A 20,229-nucleotide genomic window follows, 5' to 3' on the forward strand; every position below is an offset into this window, starting at 1 on the left:
GCGGCACTGAGTTTTGCCTGGGGGAGGAAGAGGAGCGGGCAGAGCGGAGACCCTGCCACCAGGGGGCGCCCCCCCACCATGCCCCCCCGCCCAGCCGGCTGACGCCGGTGCCCCTGCCCCGCAGCGCCACGGGGCCCTGGTTTACGGTGGAGGCACCAAAGGACGGTGGACCCGGGGCCCAGGTGGCCAGGATCTGGGACCGGGGGCGCTGCCCCGTGCTGGAGGAGGGCGACCTCGTGGCCAAGGTGAACGGGGCCGACGTGAGGGGCCTCAGGCCCCAGGAGGTGGAGAATGTCCTGCAGCAGCACACGCGAGCTGGGGACGTCATCCTGCTGGTGGAGCGGAGAGGTAAGGGGGGCTGTGGGCACTGGGGGGTGCCACTCGTGGCCATTTCACTTCCTGCCTGACCCACTAGGGGAAACCAGGGGGCCGTGGCTACTTCACTTCCTTCCTGACCCACTAGGGGGCGCCGGGGGACCTGGATGCTGCACTTCCTGTCTGGCCCACTAGGGGGCACCAGGGGCCCCTGGCTGCTGCACTTCCTGCCTCACCCACTAGGGGGCGCTGGGGGCTGCTCCAGCTGCTGCACGTCCTGCCTGACCCACTAGGGGGCACCAGGGGGCCCTGGCTGCCACTAGGGGGCACCAGGGGGCCCTGGCTGCTGCACTTCCTGCCTGACCCACTAGGGGGCACCAGGGGGCTCTGGCTGCTGCACTTCCTGCCTGGCCCACTAGGGGGCACCAGGGGCTGCTCCAGCTGCTGCACTTCCTGCCTGGCCCACTAGGGGGCACCAGGGGCCCCTGGATTGCTGCACTTCCTGCATGACCCACTAGGGGGCACCAGGGGCTGCTCCAGCTGCTGCACTTCCTGCCTGACCCACTAGGGGGCACCAGGGGCCCCTGGATTGCTGCACTTCCTGCCTGACCCACTAGGGGGCACCAGGGGGCCCTGGCTGCTGCACTTCCTGCCTGGCCCACTAGGGGGCACCAGGGGCTGCTCCAGCTGCTGCACTTCCTGCCTGACCCACTAGGGGGCACCGGGGGCCCCTGGCTGCTGCACTTCCTGCATGACCCACTAGGGGGCACCAGGGGCTGCTCCAGCTGCTGCACTTCCTGCCTGGCCCACTAGGGGACATCAGGGGGTCCTGGCTGCTGCACTTCCTGCCTGACCCACTAGGGGGCACCGGGGGCCCCTGGCTGCTGCACTTCCTGCCTGACCCACTAGGGGGCGCTGGCTGTTGGGGGGCTTCCAGCCTTTCCCAGCAGGGGGAGCTGTGGGGTGTTGGTAATCATGTTGGGGGACCCCTTCCTGATTGACCCCCCCTTTTCTTACCCTCCCCCCAGGTCCTGGACTCCACCAGCCCCCCCTGGAGCCCCTGATCTCCATCCCCTCCCCCTGCGGGGATACCCTGGCCGTCACCAGCTTTGTGGGGCCTGAACCCAGAGACGTGCTCCTGTGCTCGGCCCGCAGGCACGGGGGGGAGGCCTGGAGGTCGCGACACCCCCAGTCCGCGGGGGACCCCGGGGAGCTGGGGGGCAGCATGGCCCCGGACAGCACCGAGAGAGCAGGTGAGTGGGGGGGGGGTGCATGGCAGGAAGGGGGGTTGGAAGCAGAGGGCTGCAGGTTGGGGGAGGGCGTATGGGGGATGGGTTTGGGGGTGCTTAGGACTGGGGGGTCTGAAGGGCTGGGGAGTCTGTGGAGCAGTGGGAGGAGGGGCTGGGGGCACAGCTGGGGGGGCTGGGCTCCATGGGGGGGAGTGGAGGGGGGCAGAGTGTCTGCGAGGGTGGAAGATGGGAGGCGTGTGAAGAGGGGGGACCATGATGGGGGGATGATGGAGGCAATCTGACGGGCTGCAGGGGGAGGGGCAGGGAGCGGGGGGGGGCTCACCAGGCGATGCATGTAGGGGGCAGGGTGACTCCTGGGAGGGGTGAGGGACATGGGGAGGCTGCCTCCCCCCCATACTCCAAGCTATCACCTCCCCCCCATGTCTGAGCCTCCCATCACCACCCCCCAGCCTGGCACAAGAGACCCCATTGTGTTCTGCTCCCTGACCCATGTCAGGCTACGCCCCCCCTCCCCAGGCAGCTGGGGGGGCACCTATGGGGGGGGCACGGCCTGTTCCACCCCATAAAGCTGTGGAATTTCTCCTCCCCCTCCCCCGCTCCCCACAGCGCCCCCTGCTGGGAGAGGCCTGGCCCTCCCCCCCAGCTCCCAAAGGGTTAACCCCCCACGCCCACATCCCCCCCCCCCCAGTGTCCTTGACTTTCTCAGCCCAGCTTGTTTGTCCTGGGAAACGCCTTGGGGAGGAAGGCGGCCGAGCTGGGGGGCCTGTGGACACCCCGCCCCACGCCTGTGCCCCCCCAGGAACCAAGGGGCTCCCCACCCCACCCCACGGCCAGCCATGCTGCAAAGGGTCCAGTCCGTGCTGCGAAACGTCCAGGGTTTGAACCGACCCCCCCATACCTCCCTCCTGACCCCCGGCTTCCCCCCTGGCCTTTCTTGTCCTGTCCTGGTTTTGCGGGTGCTGGGGGCTACATCCTGAGGAGGGGGTTCTCCCCACACACAGGGGGAGTGGGAGGGGGTCTGTAATTTTGAGTGGGTGGTTTTGGGGGGGAGATAGAAGTGGGAGCTGGGAGTGTCTCTCACCCCACACGTCACCCCCCCCAGCCTCCCTCCACACACCCGCCCCCCCCCACTGCCACCTCCATGGTCACACTCCCCTCAACTCCCCCTGCCCCGCACGGCCCCCTGCTGCCAGGCCCCCCACCTCACTCTGTCCCCTCTCCCCACAACCCGCCCCCAGCTCCCTCCGCCCCACCTCCAGCCCCCCCATAAACCCCTCTCCCCCATTCCGCACACAGCCCCTTCTGTCCCTCCGCCCCCTTCAGCCCTCCACATCCCACACTTCACCTCCTACCCCACAGCCCCTCCTTGCCCCCACAGCCAACTCCCCCTGTCTCCTGGCCAGCCCCCCCCACACACACACACTGGGTAAATATTGACCCCGATAAGAGCTTCAAGTTTGAAAGCTTGGGGGGAGGGGAGAATTTGGGTGGGGCCCTGTCTGGAGGAGGGGGAGGGTCAGTGTTTCTGGGGGGCTGGTTGAGGGGAAGGGGGGTTGCTGGAGGAGGCCGATGCTGGGCGGGGGGCTCCAGTCTCTAGAAGGGATTCGGGTCGGGGGGGGCAGTTGGGTCAGTGAGGGGGGGTCTGTTCGTGAGGGGGAAGGGGGGCAGGTTCTGTGGGCAGGAGGTTCAGTTCATCAGAGGGAGGTTTTGGGGGGAGCTGGCACCCCCTCCCCATTCACTGACCTTCTTCCCCCCCCCCGCCCAGTAGACAGGCTGGTACCTGGGCCCAGCGGTGACCCCCCTGGTGCGAAGCGTCCAGAGGACGGGGGGCTCCTGGCTCGGTTCTCCCACCCTGAACTCGGGGGCCTCTTTCGCCAGGTGGGGGCCAAGGTCCGGCTGCGAATGCTGCACCCCCTCAGGGACATGGGTGAGTGCCCTCCCTGCCAGGAGGAGGGGGGAAGGGGGCAAAGGATGGGGGACAGGGAGGGGAGAGGGAGGGGGGTCTGAGGGAGGGGCCAGAGGGGGAGCAGGCCGCTGCCCCCTTCCACACCCACTGACCCCCACATCCCCTCCCCAGCTGCCTCCAGCGACCTGGCCGGGGCCGACATCCAGGTGGAGGAAGGAGCCGGGAGGCCGGGGTGCCGGCTGCCCCAGCCACAGGTAGGGGGCAGGCAGAGGGGCTGGTGTGGGGGGGAGGGAAGGCTGGGGGGGTGGATGGCTATTGCAGGACATGGATATGGGGGGAGGGGTGGGGCCAGTGGGGGGCAGATATGGGGGAGGGTAGAGCCAGCGAGGGGGCAGATATGGTGGGAGAGCTGGGGCCAGCAAGGGGGGCAGATGACGATTGGGGGAGGGGATGTGCAGGGCAGCCAGACACTCACCCCACTCCCCCTTTCCCAGTGTCTGTCAGCCTCCCGGGACCCCCCCAGCTACTCGGTGGAGCTGCTGCGCGGCCCCCTCGGTTTCGGGTTCAGCCTGCGGGGGGGCAGTGAATACAACATGGACATCTATGTGCTGGGGCTGCTGGAGGGGGGGCCGGCCCAGCAGAGCGGCAAGATACAGGTACCTGCCTGCACTGGGGGGGCATGGGGTGGGGGCTGGGCGAGGGCGCTTTCCCCTGGCAGTGGGGCCGGGTGCTCGGGGGAGCTGTGGGCAGGGAGTGGGGTGGGAGGCTGGCAGGGGGCACTCTCCCCCAGCAGTGGGCCCAGGCGCTGTGGGATTCTATGCTGCAGGAAGGAGGATGGGGGCTGGGCAGGGGGCCCTCTCCCCTGGTGGTAGGGCTGGGCGCTGGGAGGCGCTGTGCTGCAGGGAGGAGGATGGGGGTTTGGGCAGGGGGGCTCTCCCCTTGCATTGGGGCTGGGCGCTGGGAGGCGCCGTGCTGCAGGGAGCAGGGTGTGGGCTGGGCAGGGGGGCTCTCCCCTTGCATTGGGGCTGGGCACTGGGGGGGCGCCGTGCTGCAGGGAGCGGGGTGTGGGCTGGGCAGGGGGGCTCTCACCTGGCGGTGGGGCCAGCTGGGGGTGCCGTGCTGCAAGGAGCAGGGTGTGGGCTGGACGGGGGGGGGGCTCTCCCCTGGTGGTGGGGCCGGGCACTCGGGGGCGCTGTGCTGCAGAGGGCAGGGGGATGTGGCGCGGGGGCTCCCCCTGTGGCAGTGGCCGGTACTGCAGCATCAGTCTCTGGGGCAGGTCAGTGACCAGCTGCTGGAGATCAATGGGGAGCCCACGCTGGGCATGACGCACGTCCGGGCCGTGGAGCAGATCCGCCGGGGGGGCAGCCGCATCCGCCTGGTGCTCAGGAAAGGCGACGGCTTCGTCCCTGACTACGGTGAGTCCTGCCCCCCCGCCTCCCTCCTGCTACAGCCTGTGTCCCCCCAAAACTGAGGGCAGGTGGTATTTGCTCACCACCCACCTTCCAAGGGAGATGGTAGGACCCACAATAATATCCCCCCCTTATCCCATGGGAGATGGTGTGATCTAAAGTGAGGTTATTTTCCCCGTCCTCTAAATCCTAAGGAAAATGATACCACCCATAGTGTGCGCCCGCCCCCCCCCCCCCCGCAGTTCCTGGGGTGATGATATGACCATCCCTCTGTTCCTCTCCCCAATGACATAATCCATAGTGACCTCCCCTGATTCTCCCAGAGCAGATGGTACAACCCACAGTGTCCCCCCCACATACCTGGGGAGATGGTATGACCCCATAGTGACACCCCTCTCCCACACACACACATATCTCAAGGCAGATGGTGCAAACCCTGGTGATACCCCCCTCCATACCTGGGGAGATGGTACGACCCCATAGTGAACTCCCCCCACCCATGGAGAGATGATACAACTCCATAGTGACCCCATGCACACATCCCACAGCAACACTCCCTTCCTGCGTCCCTGGGGAGATGGTAAGACCCCATAATGACCCCACACACACACATACCCCAGGAGAGATGAGGTACGATCCCCAGTTATACCCCCCGGCATCCCAGGGGAGATGGTCTGACCCTCAGTGACCCTCCCTGCATCCCTAGAGAGATGGTGTGACCCTCAGTGACCCCCCCTGCATCCCTGGGGTGATGGGTCAGCCCCATCATGACACCCTCCCATCCTAGGGCAGATGGGGCCACCCATCATTGCGGGTGTAGCAGGTGTCTCAGTGCATGGGGGGCAGTGGGGTCTGGGGGAATAGCGTATAATATCTGGGAGCTGGTTTACCCCTCTGCCCCCGCCCCGCCCCTCCCCCCGGGGGTGTCTCTGAATGGGGATCAGATTTTTGGGGTTCAATATTCATCCTATTTCTCTCCCCCATTTCTGCCCCTTCTCTGACTCCGACCCTCCACATCCCGCCCTGGTCCTTTTGTCCCTTCCTGCCCTCCCACCCCTCCCACCATGTCCTCTCTGCCTGCCCCCCCGGCCACCCCCCACCTGCCCATGCCCCTCTGCCTCTCCCACTATTCATGGCACCCCCATGCCCTGTTCTGTCCCCCATCCCTGATGTCCCCTCCCCGCCCATCTGTCCCCCTTCCTGGGTCCCCCCCATCTGTACTGCTCCCCCCAGTGTCCGTGTGCGCCCCTCCCACAGCAACTCCGCTCTGCAGCCTGGCGCTGTGCGTCACCAACTCCCGGCGGGGGGAGCCCTGCTTCTGCCTCGTGGGACGGCTGGAGCATGACTGGTGGGTTGCCCCCCCCTTGGTCACAGCAATGGGTAATTGCTCTCCCCTAGACCAGAGCAATGGGCTGATCCAGCCCACCCTCAGTCACAGCAATGGGTAAATCTCCCCCCCAGGTCAGAGCAGTGGGTCAATCCAGGCCCCGCCCCATCACAGCAATGGGAAATTCCTCCCCACACAGGCCTGAGCACTGGGCCAATCCCGCCCCCACCCACATCCCGGTCACAGCGATGGGCAATTCATCCCCCCCAGGTCAGAGTAGTGGGTCAATCCAGCCCCCCCATTCCAGTTACAGCAATGGGCCAATCCAGTTGCCCCCCCAGACCAGAGCAATGAGCCAATCCTGCCCCATCTCCCCATACTACCGGGTCCCCTTATCTGTTTGCTTGGCCAATACTGACAAGACCCACCCCCCGGGAATGTGGAGTTCAGTGCTGTTTCCCAGGGGAGGGGGGAATCTCTCCAGTGCTAGAGAGATAGATACCCCCCATAGATGGAGATATATGAGTAACCCCCCTCTCTGTTCTTGGCCCCCAACTGTGGACCCTTGCCCTGACTCTGCTGTTCCCCACAGGCCACCCCCACCCTCCCATCACTGACCCTGTTGTACCCCCCAGGAGACCCCCCACTACCACTACCCCCCAAAAAAAGCTTCACCAGACCCTTGCTGTTTAGCCAAACCATCTGAACAGATGTTGGCAAGGACGTGCGGGTGGGAGGAGGACCCCCCACAGAAAATGAGGTTGATCCCAGGGGGAAGGACCCCTAAGGAAGCGATCCCAGGGTAACTGTGGGGAGGGGCGGTGTCTTTCACTATGTTCTCTGGGCCTGATCCCCCCCATGTCATTCTCTCTCCCCTCTCCAGACCGTGAGCACATCCCCAGCCCCGCCAGGCGGGACCAGATGCCAGAGGGTGGACCGGCACCACGCGGCTGGAGAGCAGACACAGGCGAAAGGTCTCCACGCTGGGGACGGGATGCCAGGGGCTGCCTGGAGGCTTCGCCCAGCAGTGCCGAGCGAGGATCCCACCGCTGCCACCAACGCGGGTCCCGGGACCGTCGGGGCGCAGAGCAGGGCTGGCCAGCATCGGGGAACGAGGCGGAGGCCAGGAAGGGAGAGAGCGGGTCCCCCCACAGGGAGCAGGTCTGGAGGGGCCTCTCGGAGCCAGCCCCCGGGCCCTGGCTGGTGCCCAGCAAGGAGCGCCTCTCGCGGGCCCTGAGGGGCGTCTGCATGGGGGAGGGGCAGGACGATGAAGGGGGCAGCCTGGGGCAGGGCAAAGGCAGGGAGGTGAGGCGGAGGACCTAGTCCAGCCCCACCCGGAGCAGGATGTTCTCAGTGCCTGGGAGAGTCCACCCACCCCTCATCTGGATGTGCAGTGGTACCTTCCATTCTCCTCTCCACCCCTTCAACCAAGGCCCAGCTATGTAGTGGTACCCTCCTCTCTTGTTCCCCTCCTCATTTTGATTAATGGTACTGTCTAATCTACTCACAGTGGTACCTGCCATTTCCTCCTCACCAATCAGCTATGCAGTGGTATCAACCTCTCCTGTCCCCCACCCTCTGGGCTGTGAAATGGTACCTTCAGTTCGTCTTGTACGTGTCTAGCCCCCCAACCATGCAATGATGGTACTTTCCTATCTCCCCTCCCCCATTCACAATCAGTACCGATACCTTCTACTCTGATGGTACCCTCCCCCCCACTGGTCTGTGCAATGGTGCTGTCCACTGCTGCCCTATTTGGCAATGGTATTGTCCACTGGTAATTTTGCATCCCCCATGTCAGGATTGCAATGGTACTGTCCACTCTACCTTGCCAGCATTCCACAGAGCCACACATGGACTGACCCATTCTATGGAGAGGGAGGAAATTGAGCCAATCCATTCCATGGGGGAGACTCTCCTGGCATAGAGCAATGTCAGATGGACTGATCCAAAAGGGGTGGGAGCCACCACATGTGGCTTGATCCACTCCATGTATGGGGGGACTGATCCATTCTATGGGGGGGAGGAAATGGACCAACCATTCCCTTGAGGTGGGGGAAGGATATCACCAAGGGCCAAACTATTTCATAGAGCAGGGAGGAATAGACCAATCCATCGCAGGTTCACATGTGGACTGATCCATTCTGTGCAGCAGTGAGGGGGAGAGAATCACAGACCTATTCCATGGAGGGGCGCAGAATGGTTCGAAGTGGGGGGAGATGGGAAATGGTTGGTTCTGCTCCAGAAGGGGTCCTCCTTCCCCAGGGGATAGGAGGTGTAGGGGGGTCGTGGTCTCGCATTAAGATGCTGCAGTTGCCTTGGTTTCTGTCTCCATGGGGACAGACTTTATTTAAAATGAACAGAAACTCTCTTACCGGCAATGAATAAAAAGGAAAAAACCCAAAGGGGTTTGTGGTTGTGTCGCCTGAGTCATTTCAGTAGCACAAAGAGAATCTGGAACATGCCCATCTGACAACAGAGCGAACCCAGGTGTCCTGGCTCCCAGCCCTGCTGTCCTAACCACCAGCCCCCACTCCCCTCCCAGAGCCGGGGAGAGACCCCAGGAGTCCTGGCTCCCAGCTCCTCTGCTCTAACCACTACACACCACTCCCCTCCCAGAACCGGAAAGAGAACCCACGAGTCCTGGCTCCCAGCCCCCCCCCTTGCTCTAACCCCCAGACCCCACTCCACTCCCCAGGGAGAGAACCCAGGAGTCTGTGGAAGGGGAGTGGGGTCGAGACAAGAAGCAATGGGCTTAAACTGCAGCAAGGGAGATCTAGGTTGGACATTAGGAAAAAGTTCCTAACTGTCAGGGTAGTTAAACACTGGAATAGATTGCCTAGGGAAGTTGTGGAATCTCCATCTCTGGAGATATTTAAGAGTAGGTTAAATAAATGTCTATCTGGGATGGTCTAGACAGTATTTGGTCCTGCCATGAGGGCAGGGGACTGGACTCGATGACCTCTCGAGGTCCCTTCCAGTCCCAGAGTCTATGAGACCTCCCGTGGGGAAGGCAGGGAGCCGTGTGGGGGGAGGTGGTTCAGACACAGGGCACCACTACACGCTCTCGGCCCCCCCACCAGGTCTGCAGGCTGCTGTTTGCCTTTGACTCCAGCAGCCCTGCAGGGGTGGGCACCCCCGGCCGGTAGATGGGGTGGAGGGAGTGGGGTGGTTCAAAGAGGGGAGGGGGACAAGCTCAGGGGGTGACTCTGGCTTAACCCCTGGAGCTGAGCTCAGAATCGGGCCCCGCCCCCCTGGCAGGCTAGGGGGACTCCGGCTTTGTGCTGTTTGCTCCCCCGTCTGGCACGGCTCTGCCCAGCCTGGCCACTTCCTGCCGAGCTCTGCGAACAGCGGGTGATGCAGCCGCTGGCACGATGCCCACGTGGGTCCCGCCCTGCACAGCGCAGCCCCACCTGGCTGGGGGGGGAGGCAGGTCTGGGGATGGCTGGAGGAGTGTGTGGGGACGGAGGGGGGTGGGGGGTAGAGGAGAGTGGGGGAAGGAGGGATGGGGTGGATGGATGGATAGAGGGCAGAGGGAAGCAGGAATGTGGGGGATGGGGGAGTGGCTAGAGGGGTGGGGAAGGAGCGGTGGGGAGATGGGTGGGGGGAAGGAGGGGGATAGGGGGTGTGGGAGGAGGGGTGCGGGGTGCAGGATAGAGAGGCAGGGGTTAGAGGGGGAAGGGGAAGGAGTGGGGAGGGGCGGCGGGAAGGGCGGAGGTATGGACACAAGTGGGGGGGGGCAGACTAGATTCCTTCTCTGTCCCTCTGAGACATTTGTAAAGCACAGAGTGGAGGGGGAGGGGGCAGAATCCAGGCGCGTCCCTCCTTCCATCTGGCTTCCTCTATTATTTGTCTCTAGCGCCCCATAACCAGCTGGGCTTCTCCCCTGAGCCCCCCACACCTCCTAAGCCAGGCTCCGGAGCCCTCCTTCCTAACCCTCCGGTGCCACCGTACCCGGGCTCCAGCGCCGCCTTAATCAGGCTCCAGCACCAGGCAGTGTCAAGTTAACCGGGCGCTGATGCCACCTTAACTGGGCTCCAGCATCTTCCAGCGCCACCTTAACTGGGCTCCAGCATCTTCCAGCGCCACCTTAACCAGGCTCCGGCGCCCGCCCCGTCCAATGCCTGTCTTAGAAAGTGACGGGCTCCCTCCGGCTCCTCTTAAAGGGCCAGCCCCGCCCGGCCGAGCCCCGCCCGCCCCACGCCCTGCCCCGTCGGCTGCCAGCTCTGACAGTCGCTTGACAGCCGGAGCCGTCTGGGGGTTCTCTGGGGCCATGGACTCCTCTAGCAGCACCCCGGGGTGCATGGGGCAATGCACCAGCTTCCTCCGCTCTCACAAGGGCACCGTCCTGGCGCTGGAGATTGTGAGTTATCCGGGGGAGTGGGGGAGCAGAGACGGGGGGGTCCCGGGGCACACGGAGGAAGGAGGCGCCCATGGGTGTCAGCCACATGTGTCAGGTCTTACACGCACCCCAAAGAGGCAGGAACAGGGTCCTGACCCGGTGTGTCCACACAAGCTGCTCGAACTCACTGGCCCCCACTTCCCTCTCAGAGCTAGGAGAGAACCCAGGAGTCCTGGCTCCCAGCCCCCCCTGCTCTAACCACCAGTCCCCACTCCCCTCCCCGAGCTGGGGAGAGAACCCAGGAGTCCTGGCTCCCAGCTCCCCTGCTCTAACCACTAGACCCCGCTCCCCTCCCAGAGCTGGAGAGAGAACCCAGGAGTCCTGGTTCCCAGTCCAGAGCGGTGTGTGACTTCTGGGTAGTGGGGTGGGGGGGAGGTTACCGCCCTGTTGGAGATGAATCAGCTGCAGCCTACGAAGGGCAGAGCTGGGATGTGGCTCCCGCCAACTGAATGGAGGGAACTGTGATTCAAACAGGGTTGGCACCCAAAGGGGGTGGGGTTCTCTCCCCAGCTCTGGGAGGGGAGTGGGGGCTGGTGGTTAGAGCAGGGGGGGCTGGGAGCCAGGACTCCTGGGTTCTCTCCCCAGCTCTGGGAGGGGAGTGGGGGCTGGTGGTTAGAGCAGGGGGGCTGGGAGCCTGGACTCCTGGGTTCTCTCCCCAGCTCTGGAAGGGAAGTGGGGGCTGGTGGTTAGAGCAGGGGGGGCTGAGAGCCAGGACTCCTGGGTTCTCTCCCCAGCTCTGGGAGGGGAGTGGGGGCTGGTGGTTAGAGCAGGGGGGGGCTAAGCGCCAGGACTCCTGGGTTCTCTCCCCAGCTCTGGGAGGGGAGTCGGGGCTGGTGGTTGGGGGGCGGGCGGGGTGCCAGTGCCAGGACTCCTGGGGCCCATGCTAGTTCCTCCCCTGCCTCCGTTATTTCAACACTCCCAGCGGCTCCCTCCAGTCTGTGTCCTGTTGGGCCTTCCCCCGGGGCCATGTTCCTGGGTGTGGCTGTCCTGGACAGTGTGTGTGTGTGGGTGTGTGTGTGTTGGGACTAGAGAGAGAATGTGTGCGTGTGAGAGAGAGGGTTACCACGTGTGCCACCTGTGCAGCCTGTGTATCTGTGCGACAGGGTGTGGATGCCATGTGCCTGGAAGGGGAGTGTTTGTGTGTGGGGGGTTTACCGCATGTGCTGCCTGTGTGTGTGAGGGTTACTGTGTGTGCCACCTCTGTGTGTGTGTGTGTGTATCTGTGCGACGGGGCGTGGACGCCATGTGCCTGGAAGGGCAGTGTGTGTGTGTGTGTGTGTGTGTGGAGGGGGGGGTTACAGAATGTGCTGCCTGTCTGTGGGTGTATATCTGTGCGAGGGGGCATGGATGCCATGTGGCTGGAAGAGCACAGAGGGTGTGTCTGTGTGTATCTGTGTGTATCTAGCTGTGTGTTGGTGTGTGCAGATTACGGGTGGGGCCCGTCTCCTGCCGCTGTGGGATGTGTGTGTTTCCATTGTGGAAAGGGAGGTGCAGGGAGTGTCCCCCTGTCTGCAGGGTGGGGGGTTTAGGGTCTCTGTGATCCTGGGTGTAGGACAGCTCCCTCTCCAGGCCCCGGGGTGGGGGGGCTCTATAATCCTGACTCCACCCCACCGCCTGCCCCTCAGATCTGGTTGTTCCCACGGGCCCATAGGATTCCCTGCCCCCCACCCCTGAACCTCACCCAGAATCAATTATTAACCACCCCGCTGCCCCGCCCAGGTCTTGCAAAGGGAGAAATGAGCTAAGGAGAGAACCCAGGAGTCCTGGCTCCTAGCCCACTCCCTCCCCCGCTACGCTGGAACCCATTAGCCCCCCCTCCGCTCCCCTTCCAGAGCCAGGGAGAGAACCCAGGAGTCCTGGATCCCAGCCCCCCCTGTTCTAACCCACCACCCTCCCCCTCCCCTTCCAGAGCCGGGGAGAGAACCCAGGCATCCGGGCTCCCAGCCCCCCCTGTTCTAACCACCAGAGCCCACTGCCCTGATTTTCCTTCTTACAGGGGCAGAGCTCCTTTAAGGCTCAGGGGCATGTTCTCCTGGGAAGAAGAAAGGGCGTTTATGGGGTGGGCATGGGAGAAGCAGGTCCCGGCAGGACCGAGGTGCGGGTGGGTGGGAAACATACACCCAGTTCTGCGCCCTGTCTAGACCTGTCTCCTTGTGCCTCGCTTTCCCCATCCCTCCGCTGCTAGGGGTGCCACCTCCCTGCCACAGTGGGCTGGCCTGTGAAGTGCTCTCCAGGGGGGCACCCCATGCCTTTAGGACCCACCATGACCACGGCCTCTCCACCTGTTGCAGGTTCCATCCCTGTAACATCCCCCATCACCTCTGCCTGTTCAATGCACCGCCCCTTTAACAGCCCCCTCACTCTGCCTGTAGCAGGGACCGCCCCTTTAACAACCCCCCACTCTGCCTGTAGCAGGTACCACTCCTGTAACAATCCCCCACTCTGCCTGTAGCAGGCACCAGCCCTTTAACAGCCCCCTGCTCCGCCTGTAGCAGGCACCACCCCTGTAACAATCCCCCATTCTGCCTGTAGCAGGCACCAGCCCTTTAACAGCCCCCTGCTCCACCTGTAGCAGGCACCAGCCCTTTAACAGCCCCCTGCTCCGCCTGTAGCAGCACCACCCCTGTAACAATCCCCCATTCTGCCTGTAGCAGGCACCAGCCCTTTAACAGCCCCCCGCTACGCCTGTAGCAGGCACCGCCCCTTTAACAACCCCCCACTCTGCCTGTAGCAGGCACCAGCCCTTTAACAGCCCCCTGCTCCGCCTGTAGCAGGCACCAGCCCTTTAACAGCCCCCCGCTACGCCTGTAGCAGGCACCACCCCTGTAACAATCCCCCATTCTGCCTGTAGCAGGCACCAGCCCTTTAACAGCCCCCTGCTACGCCTGTAGCAGGCACCAGCCCTTTAACAGCCCCCTGCTCCGCCTGTAGCAGGCACCACCCCTGTAACAATCCCCTACTCTGCCTGTAGCAGGCACCACCCCGTAACAATCCCCCAATCTGCCTGTAGCAGGCGCCACCCCTTTAACAGCCCCCCGCTCTGCCTGTAGCAGGCACCACCCTGTAACAATCCCCCACTCTGCCTGTAGCAGGCGCCACCCCTTTAACAGCACCCCGCTCTGCCTGTAGCAGGCACCACCCTGTAACAATCCCCCACTCTGCCTGTAGCAGGCACCAGCCCTTTAACAGCCCCCTGCTCCGCCTGTAGCAGGCACCAGCCCTTTAACAGCCCCCTGCTCCGCCTGTAGCAGCACCACCCTTGTAACAATCCCCCATTCTGCCTGTAGCAGGCACCAGCCCTTTAACAGCCCCCCGCTACGCCTGTAGCAGGCACCGCCCCTTTAACAACCCCCCACTCTGCCTTTAGCAGGCACCAGCCCTTTAACAGCCCCCTGCTCCGCCTGTAGCAGGCACCAGCCCTTTAACAGCCCCCCGCTACATCTGTAGCAGGCACCACCCCTGTAACAATCCCCCATTCTGCCTGTAGCAGGCACCAGCCCTTTAACAGCCCCCTGCTACGCCTGTAGCAGGCACCGCCCCTTTAACAACCCCCCACTCTGCCTGTAGCAAGCACCAGCCCTTTAACAGCCCCCCGCTCCGCCTGTAGCAGGCACCAGCCCTTTAACAGCCCCCCGCTACGCCTGTAGCAGGCACCAGCCCTTTAACAGCCCCCTGCTCCGCCTGTAGCAGGCACCAGCCCTTTAACAGCCCCCCGCTCCGCCTGTAGCAGGCACCACCCCTGTAACAATCCCCCACTCTGCCTGTAGCAGGCACCACCCCTTTAACAGCCCCCCGCTCTGCCTGTAGTAGGCACCCCTCCTGTAACAATCTCACACTCTGCTTGTAGCAGGCACCGGCCCTTTAACAGTCCCCTGCTCCGCCTGTAGCAGGCACCACTCTTGTAACAGCCCCCCGTTCTGCCTGTAGCAGGAACTGCCCCGTAACAGCCCCCCCTCTGCCTGTAAGGGCCGCCACCCCTTTCACAGCCCCCCCACACCTGTTGCAGGCACCGCCCCTTTAAGATGCCCCCATGTGCCCCCGCCTGTGACAGACTCCAACCTTCCTGACCTGGGAATATTTGGCAGGGGGAGCTGGTTGAATTTAGTGGTTGCCATGGCGACCGGCCCCACCCCCCCCTCCACACACTCGCCCCTTTGTGTGCCCAGCGTGGGCTGGTATTTTTAGCCTCCAGATGTGACTCGAGCTGGAACATTCCCCAGGCGCCCCGAATGCCCCGCCCAGCCCACACGGGACCCAGGAGTCTGGGCTCCCACTCCCTCCCCCCACCCCGCTCTAACCACTAGACCCCCCTCCCAGAGCTGGGAGAGAACCCAGGAGTCCTGGCTCCCAGTTCCCCTTGCTCTAACCAGTAGCCCCCACTCCCCTCTCTCAGGAGACACCTTTCCCCAGGCATGTACAGGAAAGTGGCGGGTGAGTCAGACCCTTGGCAGAGCAGCCGATGCCCCATCTTGCAGCTAATGGAATATTACAGCGTGACTCAGACTCTCCAACCACCCCCTTGCCCTTCCTGGGGGGTGTCGTGCTGCAGGGAGCTGGGGGGCTGGGCAGGGGGTGCTCTCCCCTGGCAGGCAAGGCCGGGCACTGGGGGGTGCTGTGCTGTGGCGAGCAGGGCAGGGGGCTGGGCAGGGGGCACTGTTCCTTGGCAGGAAGAGCTGGGTGCTGGGGGGTGCCATGCTGTGGGGAGCAAGGCGGGGGCCTGGGCAGGGGGCACTGTTCCTTGGCAGGAAGAGCTGGGTGCTGGGGGGCCCTGTACTTATTTAAATATCTAAAACATGAGATTCCAACCTGCTCTGCTCATTACCCGCTTTATCCCTTCTGCCTTATGTTCAGGATGGGAACCCCAGTGTCTGGGCCATATCCCAGTTTAGGGACACTCCCATTCTGTTCCCTTTCATCCCCCTGCAGCTGCCATTGGAAACAAGATTCTCTTTCACTTCCTGTCCCAAAGGTGTATGTCTGGTCCCCAGCTGCCCTGCCCCAGAGGCAGCTGCCTCTGAACACCAGACGAGCCATCCTTCTGTGGCGTTATGTGCGGCTGTTCCCCAGGTGCCCCACCCCAGAGATGGCTGCATCTTAACCCTGGTCGAACAATTTTTCCTAACTATTGTCCATTTCCACCCCACACAGGGCCTCTGTATTGTTATCCTGATCTGTTATGGTGCTTCTCGGACCCCTGGTTACACGGGTGTGGCCATCTTCGAAATGGTGTTTTCAATCGTCTTCTTCATCATCTATATGCTAGGATTAAACAAGCAGCTGGCTTTTGTGCACTGGGGCTGGAGCGTAAGGAGTTTTATTCCATTCGTGCCATTGGGGGAAGCTATAACATACCACCTGCCAGGACAGCTGGAATCTTCTGTACAATTTGCTGTTCTGAATAACCCTTAAAAAGGGGGGACGGGGAATCCCCTAACAAACTTGTTTTATTTTATTAACATGCAAGACAAGAACGGCCCAAAAACCTATCTTAAAATGCAAAGACATTCCCATGCAAAAAACTTAGTTAAAACCCATGGAAATAGATGTGCAAAAAACTTAGTTAAAATGCACGGACCTCACTATGCAAAAGAACTTGGTGAATTAGCAAGAAAACAGTTAACATGCAATCAGATCCTAAAAGGTGGATGTGAGACCACACAAAGATATTGCTGCGCACACAAACTGGTAATTTAGAATAAATAAATTAAGAAATTGCCACGGGGAAAAATATTACGCTAAAACCAAACATACCTAGGAATGCCAATGTAAAAAAAATAAAAAGTCAATTAAAGGGGTTAATATACTGAGAAAATTCCCCCACGAAACCCTGGTTAATTACTTAATATACAAGGATTTTCCATGGCAAATTTGTTAAAATGCAAAGAAATTCTGGGCCAAGTTATTCATCTGCCAGGAAATTTCTGTGCAAACGAGTTAATGAATTTATCTTACGCATAGAAATTCCCATGGAAAACTCCATAAAAATGCAAGACATTTCTATGCAGGAAGCTTTGTTACACTGACAATCTCATGTCATTATTAATGTGCCAGCACATTCCTGTGGCAAAAACTTCGTTACTGTAGGTCGAGTGCATCGTACCAAAGACAGATCGGTGCCTCTCTCTGCTTCTTACCTTCTGTTTCTTCCTTCCCCAGGATTTCGTCCGCACTCTCATTGGTGCTCTGCTCTTCCTCATCACCTCCATCATCGTCGTCATTGGCCACAGGGACGGACCTGGGATCGCAGCTGGGGTAAAGCAACTGGCTTCCCTGGCAGCCAGGATCAGGCGGGCACCGTGGGGTCCGGGGGCTCGGCAGGGGGCGCTCTCCCCTGCAAGTCAGGGCCGGGCGCTGGGGGGTGCCGTGGGGCTCAAGAGGGGACACTGTCCAGCAATCAGTGCTGGCCGTGGCAATGGGGGCACTGTGCTGCATCATGTCTGTCATTCGTTCCTTGCAGTCAGCCGCCAGGCCTGACCCCAGAGGTGGCCGCATCATAATGTTGGGTGGGGGAAGAAACGGCACAAAATTGGGGAGGGGGGGATCTTCTGCTCCTCTTGATCCAGGGGCCTTGAACCCCCACTGCAAATCCTCTGCTCGTTACCAGCAATCAACTGATACAGCAATTAACTCCCGCTTGGTCCCATCCCCCGCAGGTCTTTGGGCTCCTGGCGGGCATCCTGTTTGCATACGATGCCTATATTACATTCCCCACCCTTCGGAAAACCCACACAGCTGCCCCCACTGGTAAGTGCCCCCACACCCTGGGATGGGGGAGTCAGATGGGAGGGGGTGACCCTGCCCTATCACGGGGCCAGGGGGGGTGTAAGACAGGAGGGGGCGACCCTGCCCCACCACGGGGCCGGGGGGGTAAGACGGGAGGGGGAGACCCTGTCCCACCACAGGGTCAGGGGGGGCTAGACAAGGGAAGATGGGGGATGATCCCTGACTCTCTGACACCCCCTTGTGGTCTCTCTCTCTCCTTACAGAATCCCCGGAGGGTGTCTGAGAAGTCGCATGACCCCGGCCCCCACTTTGGTGCTTTCGTCCCCCCACCCCATGTTGCTGTTTCTAAGGATTCTTGTACATACTGCTGGGGGGGGGGACAAAGAAGAGGAACCCTGCACCCACTAGTCTCTCTCCAGCTCCCCATCCCCAATTCCTGCCCTGACCTCAGGGCCACACCCATGTTTAGAAGCCTTGACAATGGCAATGCCACCCCCACTTTCCTCGGTTGGCTGAAGCAAGGATGAGGGCAGTGGGATCTAGTGGTTAGAACAGGTGTGGGTGGGGGGTGTGGGAAGGTTGGGAGCCAGGACTCCTGGGTTCTATCCCCAGTCCAGGGCAGGGAGCGGGGTCTAGTGGGTTCTGTCCCTACCACTTGTTCCTAATTAAGTGCCTTTACTCTTTCTGTGCCTCAGTTTCTCCTGCGCTAACAGGTATTACACTGCCAGCTGTTCAGGGCAGAAGGACCCATGTGTTTACATAGGGCCTACCAGAACCGGAGCCCATGGGATGTTTTCAAGGGAAATAAATTTTAATATAAGGAGATTTTTTTTTAATGAACTAAACTTAAGGCAAGGAAACCGGCCTCAGGGTGGGGGACTGGTGGGGAATGGCACACGGGGGGATTCGTGTGGTGATGCTCAGGGCACTGACCCCCCCGAAACCCCTCAAATTCTCCCCCCCCCCCACTCCCCGGTCCTGCATGTGGCTTGTGTTAATTTCTGCTTATTTTTTGGGGGGGGGAAGGGTTAATAAAAATACTGATCAATGGTTTTGTTTGGTCCCAGTGATGTTGGGGGGAGGGGGAGAGGAAAAAAGGATTCTGAACTCCGGGGGGGGAGTCAGAGGGCCCATCCACCCCAGATGAGACCCATGGGCCCAGCCAGCCTGGATGCCCCCCAACCCCGCAGGTCTGTTAAAACACAACCTCCATGTCAGCGGCACGGCTACGGGTACCTACACGGCCCCACAGTTTGCCAACATTTTCATGGCTGCCTTAAAACACTTCCTCAGCTCTTGTCCCCTAGCGCCCCTCCTCTACTTGTGCTACACTAACGACATCTTCATCATCTGCACCCATGGGAAGGAGGCCCTTGAAAAACTCCACCTGGATTTCCACAATTTCCACCCCACCAACAAGCTCAGCCTGGACCGGCCCACACAAGAGATCCACCTCCTGGACACTACAGTGGAAATAAGCGATGGTCTCATAACCACCACCCTATACCTGAAACCTATTGTACAGCCCCTAGCTAAAACCTCTCCAGCACATCAACAACGATCTACAACCTATCCTGGAAAACGATCCCTCCCTCTGACAGACCTTGGGAGGCAGGCCAGTCCTCGCTTACAGACAGCCCCCCAGCCTGAAGCAAATACCAGCAACTACACACCACACCACAGAAACACCAACACAGGAACCAAACCCTGTAACAAACACCGTTGCCTTCTCTGTCCCCATAGCTACTCTAGCAACACCATCAGAGGAGCCAACCACATAAGCCACATCATCAGGGACTCATTCACCTGCAGGTTTACTAATGTGATATACGCCATCTCATAGACTCATAGACTTTAAGGTCAGAAGGGACCATTATGATCACCCAGTCTGACCTCCTGCACAACGCAGGCCACAGAATCTCATCCACCCACTCCTGTAACAACTCCCTGACCTATGTCTGAGTTATTGAAGTCCTCAAATTGTAGTTTGAAGACCTCAAGCTGCAGAGTATCCTCCAGCAAGTGACCCGTGCCCCCACACTGGAAGGGAAGGCGAAAAACCTCCAGGGCCTCTGCCAATCTGCCCCGATTCCTTCCCGACCCCAAATCTGGCGATCAGTTAAACCCTGAGAATGTGGGCAAGACACACCAGCCAGCACCCAGGAAAGAATTCCTTGTAGTAACTCAGATCCCACCCCATCCGACATCCCATCACAGACCACTGGGCATACCTACCTGCTGATAATCAAAGATCAGTTGCCAAATTAATTGCCAAAATTAGGCTCTCTCATCATACCATCCCCTCCATAAACTTATCACGCTTAGTCTTAAAGCCAAATATGTCTTTTTCCCCCACTACTCCCCTTGGAAGGCTGTTCCAGAACGTCACTCCTCTGATGGAGTCTAATTTCAAGTATAAACTTCCTAGTTTCCAGTGTCCAGTTTACAGCCATTTGCTCTTGTGTCCACACTGGTACTAAGCTTAAATAATTCTCTCCCTCCCTAATATTTATAAAGAGCAAGCATATCCCCCCATAACCTTCTTTTGGTTAGGCTAAACAAGCCAAGCTCTTTGAGTCTCCTCTCATAAGACAGGTTTTCCATTCCTTGGATCATCCTAGTAGCCCGTCTCTGAACCTGTTCCAGTTTGAATTCATCCTTTTTAAACATGGGAGACCAGAACTGCACACAGTATTCCAGGTGAGGTCTCACCAGCGCCTTGTATAACGATACTAACACCTCCTTATCTTTGCTGGAAATACCTCGCCTGATGCATCCTAAAACCGCATTAGCTTTTTTAACGGCCATATCACATTCGCTCATAGTCATCCTGTGATCAACCAATACTCCGAGGTCCTTGCCAGCAATGCCCCTCTGCCATGCACACTGCCCAAACC

General features: G+C 60.7%; 2 protein-coding genes across 2 annotated transcripts; both read left to right on the top strand.

The window, feature by feature from the left end:
• The first annotated feature begins 130 nt into the window (after positions 1–130).
• On the top strand, positions 131–8,632 carry MAGIX (MAGI family member, X-linked). The gene is made up of 7 exons (XM_030547225.1): positions 131–348; positions 1,344–1,568; positions 3,331–3,492; positions 3,643–3,725; positions 3,966–4,127; positions 4,748–4,886; positions 7,091–8,632. Exons 2-7 carry the CDS (start codon positions 1,541–1,543, stop codon positions 7,528–7,530), a joined length of 1,014 nt encoding a protein of 337 aa, XP_030403085.1. The 5' UTR covers positions 131–348; positions 1,344–1,540; the 3' UTR covers positions 7,531–8,632.
• Positions 8,633–10,386: 1,754 nt separating this feature from the next.
• PLP2 (proteolipid protein 2) lies at positions 10,387–18,384 on the top strand. The gene is made up of 5 exons (XM_030547228.1): positions 10,387–10,570; positions 15,758–15,913; positions 16,766–16,861; positions 17,263–17,353; positions 17,596–18,384. Exons 1-5 carry the CDS (start codon positions 10,481–10,483, stop codon positions 17,613–17,615), a joined length of 453 nt encoding a protein of 150 aa, XP_030403088.1. The 5' UTR covers positions 10,387–10,480; the 3' UTR covers positions 17,616–18,384.
• The last annotated feature ends 1,845 nt before the right edge of the window (positions 18,385–20,229 follow it).

The sequence above is a fragment of the Gopherus evgoodei genome, unplaced genomic scaffold, assembly GCF_007399415.2.
Source record: "Gopherus evgoodei ecotype Sinaloan lineage unplaced genomic scaffold, rGopEvg1_v1.p scaffold_57_arrow_ctg1, whole genome shotgun sequence".
In the NCBI taxonomy this organism is placed as follows: domain Eukaryota; kingdom Metazoa; phylum Chordata; order Testudines; family Testudinidae; genus Gopherus; species Gopherus evgoodei.

Excerpts from the sequence above, each read along its gene's own strand:
- PLP2 (XM_030547228.1), top strand. The coding sequence starts at position 10,481 with ATGGACTCCTCTAGCAGCACCCCGGGGTGCATGGGGCAATGCACCAGC. Across the intron at positions 10,571-15,757 it reads CCGTCCTGGCGCTGGAGATT|GGCCTCTGTATTGTTATCCT; the intron begins GTGAGTTATCCG and ends CACCCCACACAG. Across the intron at positions 17,354-17,595 it reads CCACACAGCTGCCCCCACTG|AATCCCCGGAGGGTGTCTGA; the intron begins GTAAGTGCCCCC and ends CTCTCCTTACAG.
- MAGIX (XM_030547225.1), top strand. The coding sequence starts at position 1,541 with ATGGCCCCGGACAGCACCGAGAGAGCAG. Across the intron at positions 1,569-3,330 it reads GGACAGCACCGAGAGAGCAG|TAGACAGGCTGGTACCTGGG; the intron begins GTGAGTGGGGGG and ends CCCCCCGCCCAG. Across the intron at positions 3,726-3,965 it reads GCCGGCTGCCCCAGCCACAG|TGTCTGTCAGCCTCCCGGGA; the intron begins GTAGGGGGCAGG and ends CCCCTTTCCCAG.